The sequence below is a fragment of the Lithobates pipiens genome, unplaced genomic scaffold, assembly GCF_037356315.1.
Source record: "Lithobates pipiens isolate NorthernLeopardFrog02 unplaced genomic scaffold, aLitPip1_a1.2 Scaffold_16, whole genome shotgun sequence".
In the NCBI taxonomy this organism is placed as follows: domain Eukaryota; kingdom Metazoa; phylum Chordata; class Amphibia; order Anura; family Ranidae; genus Lithobates; species Lithobates pipiens.
The window spans coordinates 168,254,445-168,273,212 of NW_027507748.1; the positions used below are offsets into that span (position 1 = coordinate 168,254,445).

General features: G+C 42.3%; 1 protein-coding gene and 1 non-coding gene across 2 annotated transcripts in view; one reads left to right on the forward strand and one right to left on the reverse strand.

Annotated features, from left to right (window-relative positions):
• POLA1 (DNA polymerase alpha 1, catalytic subunit) overlaps positions 1-5,442 on the forward strand; it is a 539,463-nt gene extending 534,021 nt beyond the window's left edge. The window contains exon 37 of the mRNA XM_077480771.1: positions 4,552-5,442. Within this exon, the coding sequence (XP_077336897.1) occupies positions 4,552-4,694 (143 nt within the window). The 3' untranslated portion in view covers positions 4,695-5,442. The remainder of the gene's footprint in view (positions 1-4,551) is intronic.
• Positions 5,443-17,283: 11,841 nt separating this feature from the next.
• On the reverse strand, positions 17,284-17,387 carry LOC143986239 (U6 spliceosomal RNA). Its single transcript, XR_013276453.1, has one exon. It is a non-coding gene; the product is annotated as a U6 spliceosomal RNA (small nuclear RNA).
• Positions 17,388-18,768: the final 1,381 nt, after the last annotated feature.

Here is an 18,768-nt window from a genome sequence, read left to right on the forward strand (position 1 = left end):
AATCAGCCTTGAAACCAGCACAAAGTCTAAAGTATTTTGGTCTGATCCTAGATACGGTTCAAACAAGAATATTCTTTGCCCTGAAGGTACAGGTGCATCAGATAAGGGGCACCAGACAACCCTCCATTTGACTCTGTATGAGTCTTCTAGGGAGGATGGTATCCTCCGAGGCAGTGCCCTATGCCTAGTTCCATTCCAGGCCTTTTACAACAAGACATCTTGTTGGCCTGGACCAGAAGAGTAAAAGCCCTGGATTATCCAATGTGCTTATCTCCGAGTGGCACGCTTAATCCTAAACTATTGGTTCAGGATCCGAACCTGCAAAAGGAAAAATCATTTCTCCCGGTAACTTGGAGAATATTGACTACAGATACCAGTCTCTCAGCCTGGGGAGCGACTCTAGAAGGGCTCATGGGGAAATGGTCAGGAACCGAACAGATCCTGCCCATCAATGTCCTGGAATTACAGGCAGTACGTCTGGCCCTATGGTCCTGGACAGGGGAGATTCAGGACTGCCCTATCAGGTTTCAGTTCGACAATACCACTGCAGTGGCCTATGTAAACCACCAAGGCGGTACCGGGAGTTGTTCAGCTCTGAAAGAGGTAAACCACATACTAGCCTGGGCAGAGGGACAGGTACCGATTTACATCGGATGTGCCAGTAGGTAATGAATATTATCCTGACCTTGTGTCCCATGATGTACTCAAAGAAAAGGATTTCACAGGTAAGTATGACGAAAAAAATCCTATATTTTTTTTATTGCCGTTATTTCAGTTGATTGTTTTGCACGCATGTGCGCTTCTGTGCACAATATATTCCTAGTGAAAATGTAATTAGTTTATGCTCATATGCACGGATTTGCATGTACCTGCGCAAAGTACTGACAAGTTGTTTTTTTGTTGTTTTTTTAACTCTAAAATACACAGTGATTGTTTACGTGCCTTTGTACAGGCACATTGTAAATAAAGCTGCACTGAGCTTTTTCAAGCTGCAGTGTGCAAGAGGCCTAAAAATTTTCACTTTGATACGTTGTCTTCTCTTTATCTGTACTTATTCCTGGTTAACCTGATAAGATCACTTTTTTGCTTACTACAAATTTGATGAATCAGATGTTATAGGTATCTAGCGCAACTATCTTTCTCCTCTTCCTTGTAATGACACGCCTCTCTCGTCTGTTTTTATTAATGTATGCTAATCTTTCTCCAGTGCACTTGCTTAAGTCATTTACTGTACCCATACTGAATACAGTTGGTCTTTTTTTAATCATGCTTCTAATAAAAAAATATAGAACCTTTTTATTTTTTTGTCTAATTAGTGAATGAAGTGTTTCCCAAGTGATGATCGCCAAAGATCGTCCAAATATACCTGGAGCTGGTGTAGTCTGAGAGTCTGCTTGATTAGATGGATTTGATTACTTTACTAGGTCCATATGCTGAAACAGAATATGAATGTAAGAGGCCAGCCGAAGACTTTAGTTACCTTGCAAGATGACCTTGCAAGTAATTTTGGAAGCTTTATATCTGCTTTCATAAAAAAAAAAATGCACGATTGAATGGTTCATAGAAATATTCCACCCTCTATTTTTTTTTTTTTCTACACCTCGATTCCCTCTAATCAAAAATTCTGGTGGATCTATCAAATCCTCCTCAATGCCAAGAGAAAGACTTTTGCAATCAATTTGTAGCCCAGTTTCAATCACTAAGTTACAGGAGAATGAATTAAATGGCGAGTGAAGTATTGCTGAGGACCATTTGATTCCATGCAAACATGCTTTCAATCAAAACATTGTGGAAAGCTTCCAAAATCCCCCAAAATTGCTGTATTTTTTTGCAGTGGTGAATCTGCCCATGGCAACACCTTACCAACAATAGAATTACCAAAAATACTACTCCTGCCCTTTTAATGGATGTGCTCTCACCCGCTGGCTGCACTGTATAATAACCAGAGCGGGTGAGAGCCACAATGTCATGACACCTCACTTGATGCCACAAGTGCATGTTAATCAAGAAATCACCATGTATTTTATATATCAACCCATATATATAATTATGGCTGCAACTAGCGATTATTTTCATAATCGATTAGTTGGCCGATTGTTTCGATTAATCGGTTAATAACCTTTAAAAAAAGCTAATTTTGCTGCAAATTTGCATATTTCAATTTTTTTTCCCAATTTATTGTTGGGCAGATAAAAACACAAATTGCCGCAAAAACGCATTATTGCATTGCTTTTCTGCAGCTTCTCCATTGAAGTATATTGAACCAAAAAAACAAAATAGCACCATTTTTGTCTTAAAAAAAAAAAAAAAAGTCCTTGTCTTTTCCAAATACGCAGCAGCTGAAAAAATCATGGATGTGAACGTGTCCCATAGGAAACCATGTAAATGAACTGTAGTGTGTTTCTGCAAAAAGCACCAAAAAACACAGGTGTGACCCAGGCCTGAGATGTTTAGTAACATAATGAGGTTAAAAAAACAAAAATGAGTACAAAAGGAGCAAATAATCACTACTGTAAGGGATACATTTTTTACTATGGGACAGTGAAAGTAATATTTACAGTAGTGATTTGCTCTTTTTGTACTATAAAGGGCTAATTTAATTATTTTTTTAACCCCATTATGTTAGTGGCCGATTAATCGATTATGAAAATAGTAATCGATTAATTTCATAATCGATTAGTTGTTTCGGCCCTATATATATATATATATATATATATATATATATATATATATATATATATATATATATATAATAGTGTGTGTGTGTGTGTGTGTGTGTATATATGTATATAATCTCCAGTACAACTTAAATCCATTGCTACTTTACATACAGACAATTCTAATTTCAAACTGCCTATCATTTAATAGCCAGACTGTTGTAAATTAGGTGCCAGAAAGCGAACTTAGGCCTTGGTTTGAAAGAGATAAAATTGGAATTGTAAAATGTATGGCTTGCTTTAGCATAGATATGCTTTCCTTAAACTGAACTTGTGACCAGGCTATTGGAATTAAAGTGTTTGCATGTGTGAAAACCAACCAGGATGAGCTTTAACCCTTTTGTGCCCATCCTGTTTCCCTTTAAATATTTTGAAGCAGGGGGCGAGAAGGATCAGCAGTCATGATCACTGTCACCCTGTAGTCCAGACCAAGAGCTGTCAGCAGAAGCTTGGTCTTTGTGCTGTGATTGCGCTGTCAACACTAACCCATATGCCTTGCTGGGCGGCCATATATGTCAGGGGGTCATAAGGGGGTAACACTGAAGTTTAGGCATAGCTTTTTTTTTTGCCTAGTTACATTGGTCCAGCTTAGACCAGTGTAAATATGCTTGTGCCATACTAGTTTTACTGGTCTTATTACAGGAATCTGTGCTTGCAAGAAAGGTACCAAGGTATGTGTATTCCATGGAAATAGACAATGGAGAAGAAGCTGCAAAGCCAGCAGACAGGCCATACTCACAACACGAAAGGAGATTTTTCACACCCACCTATATTCGTTTGTAATAGCAATATAAACCAGTTATTTTTGACAATGTTTATTTTCTAATGTAAATGTTGTGACTACAAATGAGGAAATATTTGTGAATAGCCTTGCCACAGTTTAGCTTAAGGCCCCTTTAACACTATCGTCCTGCTCGGATCCACCTGTCATTTTACAGGCGGATCCAGGCAGGCCGCTCATTGACTTCTATGGGCAGGCGGATGTCGGCAGGGATGTGTCCGCTGACACCCACCTGTCAGCCGATCCAACAAGATCCGCTCAAAACAGACTGATGGTGATGCGTTCGCTACCTGTCCAGCGGATCGGATGGGATCTGATGGAAACGACCAGGCTGTCTGATTTCATCCAATCTCCCCTTAGAAAACAGCGGGGGTTCTGACAGGTTCGTCCCTGCACAGTGATCTGCCTGCTCAGCAGGGATTAGCTGAGCTAACCCCCGCTGAGTTAGCGGAGTCCATCCAGCCAGCAAATTCGCCCCGTATGAAAGGGGCCTTAAAGTGGCTGTAAAGGCTCAAGATTGTTTTATCTTCATGCTTTCTATGCATGAAAGTAAAAAATCTCTGCAGCAGCCCCCCCAATACTTACCTGAGTCCGCTTTCGATCCAGCGAGGTGCACGACCGCCTCGGCGCTCTAAACTCACTCCTTATTGGCTGAGGCAGAAGCCATTGGCTCCTGCTGCTGTCAATCACAGCCAGTGAAGCAATGAAGAGAGAGGGGGCCGAGCCATGGCTCTGCGTGTGAATGGACATGCAGAGCAGCGGCACTTGGCAGGGGGGAGGGACCTGGAGTGCCAGTGGGGGACACAAGAAGAAAATTCAGGCTGCTCTGTGAAAAACCACTGCACAGAGCAGGTGAGTATGACATGTCTGTTTTTTTTTTGTTTTTGTTTTTTGTGTTGTTTTTAAAACCAGCCTTTAATATCACGTTAAGGTTTACTTTCTAAACTCTTGTATCATTATGCTACATTATGAAGTTAGATAAATTTTTTTTATGCATTTCAATTAAAACGAACTTTAATCCTAAAAAATTTATTTGCTTTATATTGCCAACAGGGCACCTGAAAAAGAAGCATTTTCAAGAAGCAGAAACTGCATACAAGAAGTTAAAGCACACTGTTGACCAAGCTCTCTCACATAGCGCTTACTCAGAAGTGAATCTCAGCAAGCTATTTCAGACCCTTGCCGCTATCAAGTAGAGATGTATCTTACAAATTGGCTTCTTCTTTTAAGATGGACACATTTTTCATGGCTTTTTTTTTTTGTAGCAAGCGGTTCCGTTTCTTATGTGCTTAGCTTGAGAAATCTTTTCTTCCCCATTCAGCTATGGTGTTCAGTCTAAAACTTACGTTTGTAATTCTGCAATTGTAACAATTTAAATGTCGCAGTTTTCGAACTATAAATATGTCTGTCACAGCACATTCTGTTTCTTTTGTAAGGAGTTGTCCATTGAGACCTGAGAGATAAAAGGACCGCTAGTTTAATTGAATAATTCCCAGTGAGAGGGGCTGCAGTGTAAGTGATCCTCGACTTTTCTGTTCAGTATTTAGTGGAGGTGCTTTCAGCAAACAAGGTTACACGAGGTCTCAGTAGGAGCACTAATGTTTTGCCTTTTCACAGTTTATCAGCTTCTCATCACAAACATGCTAATTAATAAAATGTCTAAACTCCAGCTATTCCTGCCATTTAATGTGTAAAATATAGAAGTATAGCCTTGACTTTAGGAGAATATTGTATTTCAGTGGATTTCCAGCTGGTATAGTTTTATCAGGAACATTTACCTTTCTATACTTATGACTAGATTTTTTTTATTTTATATTTGTGTATTTCCATTATCTGCTTTTCTCAAAGATTTGATTATTAATGGTTTTTTATCCTTCAAAAAATTAAATGTTTTTCTTTAAGTTTTTTTTTAATGTGAACTGAATAAAGATGTTTTCTGAAATACCAGGTTTCATTTACAATTGATATTGACATTTTTGGAACTGAGTTGCTTCATCCGTGTGATCGCAGTTGATGTAAACAAAATGCAGATTTTTCAATTTCAGGCAGACTGCTAAAAACTACAGTTTAAATCCCTGTTTACTGTCTACCTATGAATTAGTAATTTTGGTCAGCCATTCTTTTGGTAGACACATTTGTGCAAATCAGTAATATGGCTTTATTGCTTCCTGGGTCAGCTTGCTGCTCAATTTTTGTTTTCATTTTTAACAGATGAAACGTTAAACTATTTCAGCAGTACACATGTGAATCACAGTAGCAATACAAAAAGAATGACCAGCTCCAAACATAACACAAGTAATATAGACAATGAAGGTTGCATAAGGCACATAGTCAAGTACAGGTAATACAGCAAAAAATAAATACTGTAGTTCTGAGATATTATCTAGCATGTGCTCATGCTGTCCTCCCAACCACTAGGCATTAAGGAAAGGGGGGGGGGATGCAAGAGTGGGAAGTTGGGACAGGGGTAGGGAAAGAGGGAGGATAGGAATAAGATGCAGAAATCGGAGCATAAAAAAAATAGATGGGTCCAGCCGCTACACATCTCCCTGAGGGGTGACATAGAACATGGTCATCATAGCATTAGTTGCCAAGCTTCCACCCAACAAGCCCATATTTTATTGAATTTCTTGGGACAATTGTGTCCCAGTTAGGTCAAATTATATTTTAGGGGTAAGGTAGCATTAATCATAGATTTCCATGCAGAGATCGGGGGGGGGGGGGGGGGGCTCTGGTCTTTGGTGTCTTCCACTTAGAAAATGGTTTTCCTGGCATAATAAGTAGCATCAAAAATGATTTGGTGTGCATTGTTTGATTATCCAGGTTAGTAGATAAGCTATCCATTATACCTAGTAAAAGGATCAGGGGATCTATAGTATTGGTGACTCCATTAAGCACATCAATGTCAGGAACCACCACCCGTCAAGAGTCTCAAATCAGCGGGCAGGACGAAACCGTATGGATGAAATTCCCTACCTTTTTGGTCAGGTATCATCCTTAGTATGGTAGATGTCTCTGGGGTGTGTAATATACCCTATACAGAAAATTAAATTAGACAGTGGTCCCTAGCTGAAATCACAAGAGGGATTTATTGTTGAAGACCTTCACTTCAATCCTCACAAGTTAAATGTGCACATCTCGCTGCAAAGTTTGTAATTTGCGCCTTGTGGAAGCGACTTTACAAGTGAGTCTTGCAGCTAAATTTTCATAGGCAATGATACCAATTTACTGTTCAATACAAATAAGGAGTCTGGAGGTGGTGAGATAACCTAGGATGCTGCATTTATTAATCAGGGCGAGTCATCTATCTGACTGCCCTGTGGGAAATGTATGTAAATCACACAGTTGGCTGTGGAAATTTACAAATCCTTTTGCAGGCAATACTGTAAATATGTTGTACATCACAGGACACAGATGAGTTAAAAATTACTACATGGCTTATACTGCTATCAGCTAAGCCTCCATTTTGTGCTAGTGTCTGAAGGTGATGGATGTGTCTTTGCATCTTTTCTGATAATCTCTTGGGAATTTATCTGCATTCTGGGATTTTTTTACACCCCTATCTGGTATGGGCCTATACAGATAGGTCACTATGGCCAGCAGTCCAGACATGACTGTACCTGGACCGGATAAAAGAGAACAGCTGGTAATGTCTGCCATTCTGTGTTATATTCTGCAGGCATTGACCTCCTATATACAGTGTACCAAGTGATTTTCCTAGACAAGGTGCTCTATAGTATTTACATTGATCTACCTGGAGGGGAGTTGCGTCTCTTAAGGCCCTGCATAACATGCCTACCATGTTGGCTGAAGTTTGGGCCTACTAGGCCCTGTAGTATGGACTTGGTAAGTGCTTCTGTGTTGAGTTGTGGCAGCGCCCCCCACCCCCCTTCTTTATCTCTACATCTGTGCTCTTAGCTGGTATTGCCACTGTTTCAGATGAAAAATAATTTTCCTTTCTGTCAGGGGAGGAATTTATTGCAGATATGAGTTCTCAGGAGTTCTCACTAGCCTAAAACACCTAGGGTGCAAGCGTGGGCCCTCTCCCTCCCCCTTTTTCCCTTTTGCTGAAAGATGAGGCTCTGGAAGAAGTGGTGGAAGCCATTGGGAATCAGAAATCCTTTATAGATGAGTTCTCTTCAAAAGAATCTCCAATGTCCAAAGTTGCCTCAAACACCGAAGGCAACAATAGTGTTCCTGGCAGATTTGTCACGCTTATCATATGTTGCTGCTACCTGCTATCTTGTGTTAAATTCCTTGCTTGTGGATCCTAGCGGCTGCCAAAAAAATTCCCAGGTCCTTTCCAACACACCCTCCAGTGAAGGAAGTGATATATGCCACTTTGGAATCACCTGGAATAGACACTTAATCCACCAAAATAGTTTGCTTAGGAGTAAGAATTAAACAAAATATGAGGTTAGTTGTTGGCCTGGCTATCCTTTTTTTTCCCCCACAAATAGAGCTTTCTTTTGATGGTATTTGATCACCTCTGCGGTTTTTATTTTTTGCGCTATAAACGGAATAAGACCGAAACTTTTGAAAACATTTTTCTACTTTTTGTTATAAAAAAATCCAATAAACTAAATTTTGGGAAATTTTGTTGGTAAAACTAAATGTCAATAAGCGTATATTTATTGGTTTGCGCAAAAGTTATAGCGTCTACAAACTAGGGTACATTTTCTGGAATTAACACAGCTTTTAGTTTGACTGCCTTATTGTTTGAGGTGCTAAAATGGCAGGGCAGTACAACCCCCCCTCCCAAATTACCCCATTTTGGAAAGTAGACACCCCAAGGAAATTGCTGAGAGGCATGTTGAGCCCATTGAATATTAATTTTTTTTTGAATAATGACCAAAAAAAAAAATATAGAAAAGTTGTAACTAAATGATATATTGCTCACACATGTCTCAAAATACATTCTGCTGCTTCTCCTGAGTACGGGGATACCACACGTGTGGGACATTTTGGGAGCCTAGCCATGTACTGGGCCCCGAAAACCATGCACTGCCTTCAAGATTTCTAAATTTTTGAATTCACTCCTCACTACCTATCACAGTTTTGAAGGCCATAAAATGCCCAGATGGCCCAAACCCCCGCAAATGACCCCATTTTGGAACGTAAACACCCCAAGTTATTTGCTGAGGAATGTTGAGTCCATGGAATATATTATATTTTGCCACAAGTTGTGGGAAAATGACAAACTTATTTATTTTTTGCACAAAGTTGTCACTAAATGATATATTGCTCACACATGCCATGAGCATATGTAAAATTACACCCCAAAATACGTTCTGCTGCTTCTCCTGAGTAGCGGATACCACATAAAACGAAGCACCGCCTTCAGGATTTCTAAGGGCGTAAATTTTTGATTTCACTTCTCACTACCTATCACAGTTTCGAAGGCCATAAAATGCCAAGATAGCACAACCCCCCCCAAATGACCCCATTTTGGAAAGTAGACACACCATGTTATTTGCTGAGAGGCATGGTGAGTATTTTGCAGCTCTTATTTGTTTTTGAAAATGAAGCAAGGCAAGAAAAATACATTTTTTTTCTTTTTTCAATTTTCAAAACTTTGTGACAAAAAGTGAGGCCTGCAAAATACTCACCATATCTCTCAGCAAATAACTTGGGGTGTTTACTTTCCAAAATAGGGTAATTTGGGGTGGGTTTTGTGCCATCTGGGCATTCCATGGTGTGATACCCACTGTGATGGGTAGTGAGGACTGAAATCAAAAATTTACACCCTTAGAAAGCCTGAAGGTGTTGCTTGGTTTTTGGGGTCTCGTACGCGGCTAGGCTCCCAAAAAGTCTCACATGTGGTATCCCCCTACTCGGGAGAAGCAACAATGTGTATTTTGGGGTGTAATTTCACATATGCCCATGGCATGTTTGAGCAATATATCATTTAGTGACAACTTTGTGCAAAAAAAAAAAAATTATATTTTCTCCTGCAATTTGTCACAATATAAACTATTCCATGGACTCGAAATGCCTCTCAAGAAATAGCTTGGGGTGTCTACTTTCCAAAATGGGGTCATTTGGGCGTGTTTGAACTGTACTGGCATTTTATGGACAACATTTAGAAGCTTATGTCACACATCACCCACTCTTCTAACCACTTGAAAACAAAGCCCTTTCTGACACTTTGTTTACATGAAAAAAAAATCCCCAAACATTATATATTTTTTTAAAACAAAGGCCCTACAGATTAAAATGGTGGGTGTCATTTTTTTTTTTTTTCCACACATTATTTGCACAGCGATTTTTCAAACGCATTTTTTGGGGAGAAAAAACGTTTACATTTTAATGCTATTTTGTCCAAATGTTTGAAATAAAAAAGATCTTAGGCTGAGTACATGGATACTAAACACGAAATGCTTTAAAATTGTGCAGTGGCGACAAACTACATACATTTTAAAAGCCTTTACAGGTTACCACTTTAGATTTACAAAGGAGGTCTACTGTTAAAATTACTGCCATCGATCTGACCTTTGTGGTGATACCTCGCATGCATGGTTCAATTGCTGTTTACACTTGACTATAGACTGACGCTTGCATTCACCTTTGCGCGAGAGCAGGGTGGGGGGGTACCTTTTTTAAAAAAAAAATTGTATTTTTTTTTTTTTGCTTTCTTTATCCTATTTTTAAACTGTTCGTTTCATTTTTTTTTTTTTTTTTTCATTTTTGTTATCTCATGGAATGTAAATATGCCCTATGATAGAAATAGGTAGTGACAGGTACTTTTTTTTTTTTTTTTTTTTTAATTGGGGTCTGTTAGACCCTAGATTTCTCCTCTGCCCTCAAAGCATCAGACCACACCAAGATCGGTGTGATAAAATGCTTTCTCAATAGCACTGTTTACAACCGGCAAAAGTCAAAAAAACACTTGTAGCTTCTGGTTTCTTAGGCCATAGAGATGACTGGAGCCGTTCTGGCCGAATCACCGGCTGCATTCTCAGGTTCCCTGTTGGGACAGGAGAGCCAGAGTAAACCATGGAAAACGGTGGGGGGGGGGACATTCCCTCCCACTGCTTATAAAAGCAGTCTAGAGGCTAATTGGCCCCCCTACCCCGAAGCACCTTGTCCCCATATTGATGAGGACAAGGGCCTCTTCAGACAACCCTGGCCGTTGGTTGTCGGGGTCTGCGGGCGGGGGGCTTATCGGAATCCTTGTGAATGAGTATGGGGTACTGCGAGTCCGGCGGACAAATTTTGAGTAAAAACTACTTTCTAAGTCTGTCAGAGCCCACACACGGGTGGATTGTACGCCAGACTTTTCCGCCGGATAGTTTGATCGTGTGTACGCAGCATAAGAGGGCATCCGATCAGGATCCAGTCAGACAACGCCACAGCGGTGGCATATGTCAACCATCAAGGAGGAACAAGAAGCTCGGCTGCAGCACGGGAGGTCGCTCACATCCTTCGGTGGGAAGAGCCTCATGTGCCCTGCCGCCATATATATTTCGGGAGTAGAAAACTGGCAGGTAGACTAAGTCGCCAGATGCTGGACCCTGGAGAGTGGTCGTTGCATTTGGAGATGTTCAGGCTTCTGTGCCTGCGGTGGGGCACACCAGACGAGGTTCTCTTGGCTTCTTGGCTGAATCGGAAGGTGCCGAGGTTCATATCCTGGACAACATATCCTTGGGCGGACGTGTCAGATGTGTTGGTGTCTCCATGGGCTCAGTACCGACTGATCTACGCCTTTCCTCCGCTAAAACTATTACCACGTCTGCACCGCAGAGTGGAGGCTGAGGAGATTCCAGTGATACTGATTGACCCAGATTGGCCTCTGTGCCCCTGGTACGTCGACCTAGTACGCCTGGTTGCGGACGCTCCCTGGTGGCTACCGATGTGAGAAGACCTGTCTCAAGGTCAGATGCTCCATCCTGCTTTACTGTCGCTGGTTTTAACGGCGTGGTTTTTGAGAGCCACATGCTAAGGAACCGAGGCCTCTCTGAGCCGGTGATTTCAACTATGTTGAGGGCGCGGAAATCTTCTCTGAAGATATACCATCGTACATGGAAGGCTTGCATCTCCATGTGTGAGGAGATGGGGTGGCGTCCGCGCACCTATTCCGTTTACAGGATCCTGCTGTTCCTACAGCAAGGAGTAGACCAGAAACTGGATTTAAGCACCATCAAGGGACAGATATCAGTCTTGGCTGTCTTTCCAACAACCCCTGGCGTCTCACTCTGGTGAGCACGTTTATACAAGGCGTCCGGCATGTAGTCCATCCGGTGTGTCCACCATTGCCCCTGTGGGATCTGAACCTGGTGCTATCGGCGCTTCAGAAACCGCCATTTGAGAACATCTGGGAAATTCCCTTTTTGACAGTTTCACAGAAAGTGGTCTTCCTAGTGGTCATTACATCGGCCAGGTGGGCTTCGGAACTGACAGCCTTGTCTTGCATGTCGCCCTATCTTTTTATCCACAAGGATAAGGTGGTGTTGCGTCCGCAACCTTCTTTTCTACCGAAGGTGGTTTCAGATTTTCACCTCAATGAAAACATTGTGTTACCATCTCTGTGTCCTAAGCAGACACATTCTAAGGAGGTGGCTATTCATTCCCTGGACGTGGTCCAGGCTCTCGGGTATATTTGTCTGCTATGGTTCCCTTTCTGGAAGTCAGACTCTGTTTGTTTCGGTAGCTGGTCCAAAAATAGGGATGGCGGTCTCATCGTCCACCATTTCCAGGTGGATCAGACAGATCGTGGTCCAGGCTTACGCCTTGAAGGGGCAGGTGCCCCCCTTTCCTGTCACGGACCACTGCACCAGGGCAATTGGGACCTTTTGGGCTTTCCGACATCAAGCGCCAGTCACTCAAGTGTGTAAGGCGATGACTTGGTCATTCGTCCACACCTTTACAAAGTTCTGCAAAGTGGATGTAAGCGCATTTTCTGATGCCTGCTTTCACTGCAGCCGTGTAATGTTGCAATGTTACACTCTTTCTTCGGTAAGAAAAAGTTACCTTTTTTGAATGTTAATGCACTCTGCTGCATTTGTTGACTGCAAGTTCTGATGCGGTTAGTTCAGATGGTGATTCCCCTGTTAGGGAGCACCGCTGGTTGTGGGTGAAGTTATGTTGCTGTTCCCACCCCTCGTTATGACACTGCTTGGAGACGTCCTTACGGTCAAGATTACTGGAGCTGTGTCCATCAATGAACGAAAGAGAAAATAGGATTTTTGTACTCACTGTAAAATCCTTTTCTCTGAAGTTCATTGAGGGATACAGCACCCTCCCCTCCTATTGGTTTACGTTATACTGCTTGTTGACATACTGAGCTGCAGGAAACAGGCTGAGGGGTTATTACCAAAGGGACCCCCCCCCCCCCCCCTGGGTGGAGCTGAAAAATTCATTCAATAAACTAATTTCTGCTCTGACAATATCCCCAAATTATACAACTACCACTTCCCTATAGTAGACCACACTTCAAAAACTAAGGGGGTTGCCATATTAAGATAAAAAACTGCCCCCTACAAGTATCAGAGGTTAAGCAGGATGTTAATGGTCGGTGTTTATTCCTTAAGGGAAAACTACACAACAAACCCATTACCTTAGCAAACCTATATGACCCCAACAAGCAACAAGTTTGCTTCTTTAGAGAAACTTTACATCTGCTCACTGAATTTTACTCAGGCATCCTCATTGTTGGTGGGGATTTCGATGTCGCACTCACCCTGACCCAAGACTCTTCTACTGCGGTGTCCTCCATGCCCTAAAGAGCCCTGTGAGCTTTCAAAAACCACCTACAAGAATTAACCCTACAAGACACATGGTGCACGCTACACCCAAACGACAGAGATTTTACGTTCTACTCATCACCCAACAACATACACTCTATAATTGACCACTTTTTTATTTCCCAGATTGATCTAACACTTCTCACAAAAGCAACCATAGACCCTATGGTATTCTCAGACCCTAACCCCACCGCTAATACTTTAGCTATACCAACGGCTCGTGTCACAAATTCGATCTGGCATCTTGATAACTCCCTATTAATGGACCTTGAAACCACACAAAAAATTAACACTCGTCTCGTGCAATTTTTTTGCAGAAAATGTCACTGAAGAATCCACACCAGCTATTGTCTGGGCTGCACATAAGTGCGTAATGAGAGGAGAATTCATCTCCATGGCTGATAACAGAAACAAACTAAATCGTATTGCCACATTATCTGCCAAAATTCATACCCTGGAAAGGGCGCATAAATCATCCTTAGCCACTAAATCGCTTGTGGAAATTTTGGAGGCAAGAGAGGAACTCCAGGAGAAATTGGGTAAAACATTGAAATGGAAATGCATTTTAACACAAAAACTGTTCTATGAGTTTGGAAACAAATCAGGGAAAATGCTAGCCAGAACATAACACAAAAAAGCAACAACTACCATACACACAAAGACCCCGCTGGCAATACCGTTGCATCCCCAGGAGAAATTGCTACCCAATTTTTCCAATACATCTCTAAACTTTATAATTTACACCCTACGACTGCAACAGGTCCTACTCCAGACAAACAGGAGGCCATCAAAGACTTCCTAACACAATATTGCTCACCCCCTATCACCCCAGAAGACTTGACGAGTTTAAATCGTCCTATCAGTGTTGAAACTACAATGGTCTTAAAACAACTTAAAATGGGTAAAAGCCCAGGACCGGATGGGTTGACCGTAAGTTACTACAAAACTTTCCACGGGGTACTTACCCCCATTTCCCTAAGACATTTAATTCATTACCTTCCTCCCCACAAATAAACAAAGACCTATTAGAAGCCCATATCACATTAATACCGAAGCCTGGCAAAGATGATGGTATCTAACTACAGACCCTTCTCCCTCCTCAATCTGGACGTAAAACTCTACGCCAAAATACTTCCTAACCGCATACTTCCTCTCCTCCACAAACTGATTTCTCTCAACCGGGTAGGATTTTTTCCTGATAGAGAAGCCAGGGATAACACCATAAAAGCTATCAACATCCATCATTGGCTCTCAAAATCCTCCAAACAAGGGTTCTTTTTATTTCTTGACACAGAGAAGGCATTCGCCAGTGGCCTGGGACTACATGTTGGCAACATTGCAAGCCATGGGGTTTCCTGCACACTTTCTCCAACTGATATTAGCAATGTATTCTAACCCCACAGCTAGAATAAGGGTCAATGGCCGCCTGTTGGACGCTTTCTCCGTCTCAAATGGTACATATCAAGGATATCCATTATCACCTCTCCTCTTTATACTCACTTTGGAACCCATACTACGGAAACTCAGGGCTAATCCCGACATCAAAGGCATTGATATTCGTAACAAACATTGCAAAGTTGCAGCATATGTGGATGACATCCTCCTTTTCCTCTTGGATCCTTTAATCACCTTACCCAATCTGCTCAAAGACTTTATCCTTTTCCACAAAATTTCCAACTTGCAAATTAATTTTACGAAATCTAAAGCCTTCAATATTTCCCTCCCATCAACGGTAGTGACTCAATGCAAAGCTAATTTTCCTTTCAGCTGGGAACCCCTTGCTCTCAGTTATTCAACTTCCTTCTAACTTACACCTCGTACACACGATCAAACAATGCAGTGGAAAAGTGGACAATCCCACCATGTGTGGGCTCCGGCGGACTTTTTTTTTACCCATCTTATATAGGGACATTGCCGGATGATGTTCCCGCCCATTATGATGTCAGTCCCAGCATCCTCTGGGACTGTGATATCCTAATGGGCGGGGACATCATCCGGCGATGTCCCTATATAAGGCGCCGCGTCCCTACCATTGTGACCGGAGACCGCGACGTGGCAACATCTCCAGAAGAGAAGAACAGAAGACGGCGGCGGCAGAAGACCGGGCCACCGTCTGTAAAAGAGCTAGAAGAAGGCGTGGCGGCCCGGCAAGAAGAACCGAAGAGGGGGACAAGGCCCCCGATGTCGGAAAAAGAGGGCAGCGGCGAAGAAGAAAGCCGGGCTCCTCTGCTAGTGAAAGAGCTAGCAAAAGAGCAGAAGATGGCGAAGGAGTCCGGTGACAAGATCCCCGAAGATGGAAGAAGACCCCCGGAGCTGTGCAATAAACTATTTTAACCCTTGTGTGTTGTTTTTTTGTTTTGTTTTTTACTTTTTTTCACAGGTGAATGGGTAGGGGTACATTGTACCCCATACTCATTTACATAAAGGGGGCCCCCGGATACCGGCCCCCCACCCTATTAAAGGGGGCTCCTGGATTCCGATAAGCCCCCCCCGCCCGCAGACCCCGACAACCAACTGCCAGGGTTGTCGGCAAGAGGCCCTTGTCCTCATCAACATGGGGACAAGGTGCTTTGGGGTGGGGGGGGCGCGCGGCCCCCCCTTCCCCAAGGCAATCCCCCATGTTGATGGCACGCGGCCTGGTACGGCTCAGGAGGGGGGGCGCTCGCTTGTCCCCACCCCCTTTCCTGGCCGGCCGGGTAGCATGCTCAGATAAGGGTCTGATATGGACCTGGGCGGGACCCCCACACCGTTTTTTTGGTGTAGCGGTTCCCCTTTAAGGCCATACCAGGTGACGGGCCAGCGACGCCTCCTTCGCTGGACGCGGCTACCTGGAGACGCGCTCAAAATGAGCGGACTTTCCTCCGCGTGTGTGGGCAAGTAGCTAGTTCGGAAAGTCCGCCAGACTAAGTCCGACGAATAGTCTTCTACATGTGTACGCGGCATTAGAAGAGCTTTATGATAGGAATCACTTACTATTACTACAAAATTTTAAAAAAGATCTTCACAAATGGACCTCGGGTCAGTTTTCCTGGTTTGGATGAATTGCCATCCTAAACATAAACATTTCGCCCCGTATCGTATACATCTTGCAGACCATACCGGTTAAACTCCCCACGTAATTTTTTGCAATTTACAAAAGACTATGCAGGAATTTTATATTGGCCTCCAAATCCCCAAGACTAAGCTGGGATAGAATGACTCTCCCCAAACTGAAAGGCGGCTTAGGCCTCCCTGACATCCATAAATATCATTCAGCATGCCATCTCACAGGAATAATTGATTGGCATATCCACAAACTCACTAAAGACTGGATTGATATTGAAGATTCTTTTGCACAGGTTTCTCTCTCCCATTTACCATGGATTGATGCTAAGACAATACCTAAAGAATGCTCCACACACCCATTAACGGGAACCAGACTTTACCCTTTCAGAGCACCATCTCACACACACAAATGTAATTCCTCTCCGGGCCCGATAACCCTGCCTTCCCACTTGATCTATCTCCTAATAACCTGACTCACGCATGCGCAGTACATACACCTAGAGCCTATCAATTCTTTCAAAATGATGCACTTCTACCATGTAATGCTTTATCTTCCCACTTCCCAGAATATAACATCCCTTTCTATAAATTTCTACAAATCAGACACTTTCTGAATAGTGCCAGACCTATCACACAATGGCTTAGAGTCCAAATGCCATTTACATAATTACATAGTAAGGTTGAATAAAGACACCAGTCCATCCTGAGTGAGTGTCTACAATTGTCCCTATCCCTGTACATCACATCAGTCCTTACCCTCAAGAAGCCCACAATCCCTGTCCCCATTCATATACTAAGGCCAATTTTGGACCGAAGCCAATTAACCTACCTGCATGTCTTTGGAGTGTGGGAGGAAACCGGAATACCCAGAGGAAACCCACGCAGGCACAGGGATAACATGCAAACTCCAGGCAGGTAGTGTCGTGGTTGGAATTCGAACCAGTGACCCTCCTTACTGCTAGGTGAGAGTGCTATCCACTACACCACTCTGCCGCCCAAAAATATGGAACGCTTCACAAATTTGCGTGTCATCCTTGCACAGGGGCCATGCTAATCTCTGTATTGTTCCAATTTTAGTATATGTGCTACCAAAGCGAGCACTATGCTGCCAAAGCGAGCACTTTGCTCTAGTACAGATCCTCAAATACATCTTATCTCCACAGTATACTCGCTTCTTTTTAGTGAACACAATCCTAGATCCAATTTAATCAACCAGAAATGGGAAAGTGAACTCAAGTTAGATCTACCCAAAAAAGAATAGTAAAACATTTATGAACATATTCATAAAGGCCCCATCAACATCTCGGCACAGGAAAACTGTTACAAAATATACTTAAGATGGTTCTGTACACCTGAAAGAATTCACTTATACCATCCAACGGTTCCACCATTGTGCTGGAGATGTAACTCTGACATGGGTTCCCTACTCCATATTTGGTGGGATTGCCCACACATAAAATTATTCTGGAACAAAGTTCACAATGCAGTCTCTCACATCACGACATATACTTTGGACTTCACGCCAGCTCAATACTTGTTACATCACACATCGATTCCACAATCCACTTATAAAAAAATCTCTCATGCTCCATCTAATAAATGCAGTTAAACAATGCATTCTAGTATACCAGAGGAACACTAATCCACCTACACTAGCCGAGGAAGATATCAGAGATGGAAAACTTAATCCATCAAGCTAAAGAAAACCAGACAAAATACATGGACTTGCTGGTTACATTTCAAAGACTTCTTGAAATTTCAGGATCTTCTCCACAATCCATAACCGTACATCACAGTAGGCGTAAACTGACGTTTCCCATATATCCACTTTCTTGTGCTGTAGTTAAAATACCTGCCATATCCGCCCACACACTTCTTTCCACATCCCATATTGAAATCCCTCTTCGACACCCTGAAGAAAAGCTACCCGAGTACTCACTAGCTGCAAACAAACGTTTTATATCCGACAACTACTTGTCTCGCATATAGGGCCAAATTCAAGACTCTCCACAACCGCGTCCTCCCATTAAATCTACATAAAACTTCCAGTGCTTTTATGGAAATGGGATATAAAAAAACCATATACTAGGCATAGAGGGCAAGTATTTATCATTGAGTAGATCAACACTGTTGACATACCATGAGACGAACATACGGCCCCCTCCCTCGCACAGTATGATCCCATTAGGGGTGCTTGGGATGAGGGCAGGCTTATCTTGATCTACTCGAAACAAATAGACCCTCTAGGAATTGATCTACGGATTCTTATAACAGTTTACATCCTCATATATGACTTTTTTCAACCATTTAGTCTGTTACATCCATTCAATAATTAATATGTGTTTAATTTTTAATATGGCAAATGTTATGTAATGATATTATTTTTAGCTACTCTAATTGTAAATTGTATGTATATACCGATTGTATTGGTTTTAATTTTTCTTATGATTTCCTGTTAATATTTCATCTTTACCAATAAAAT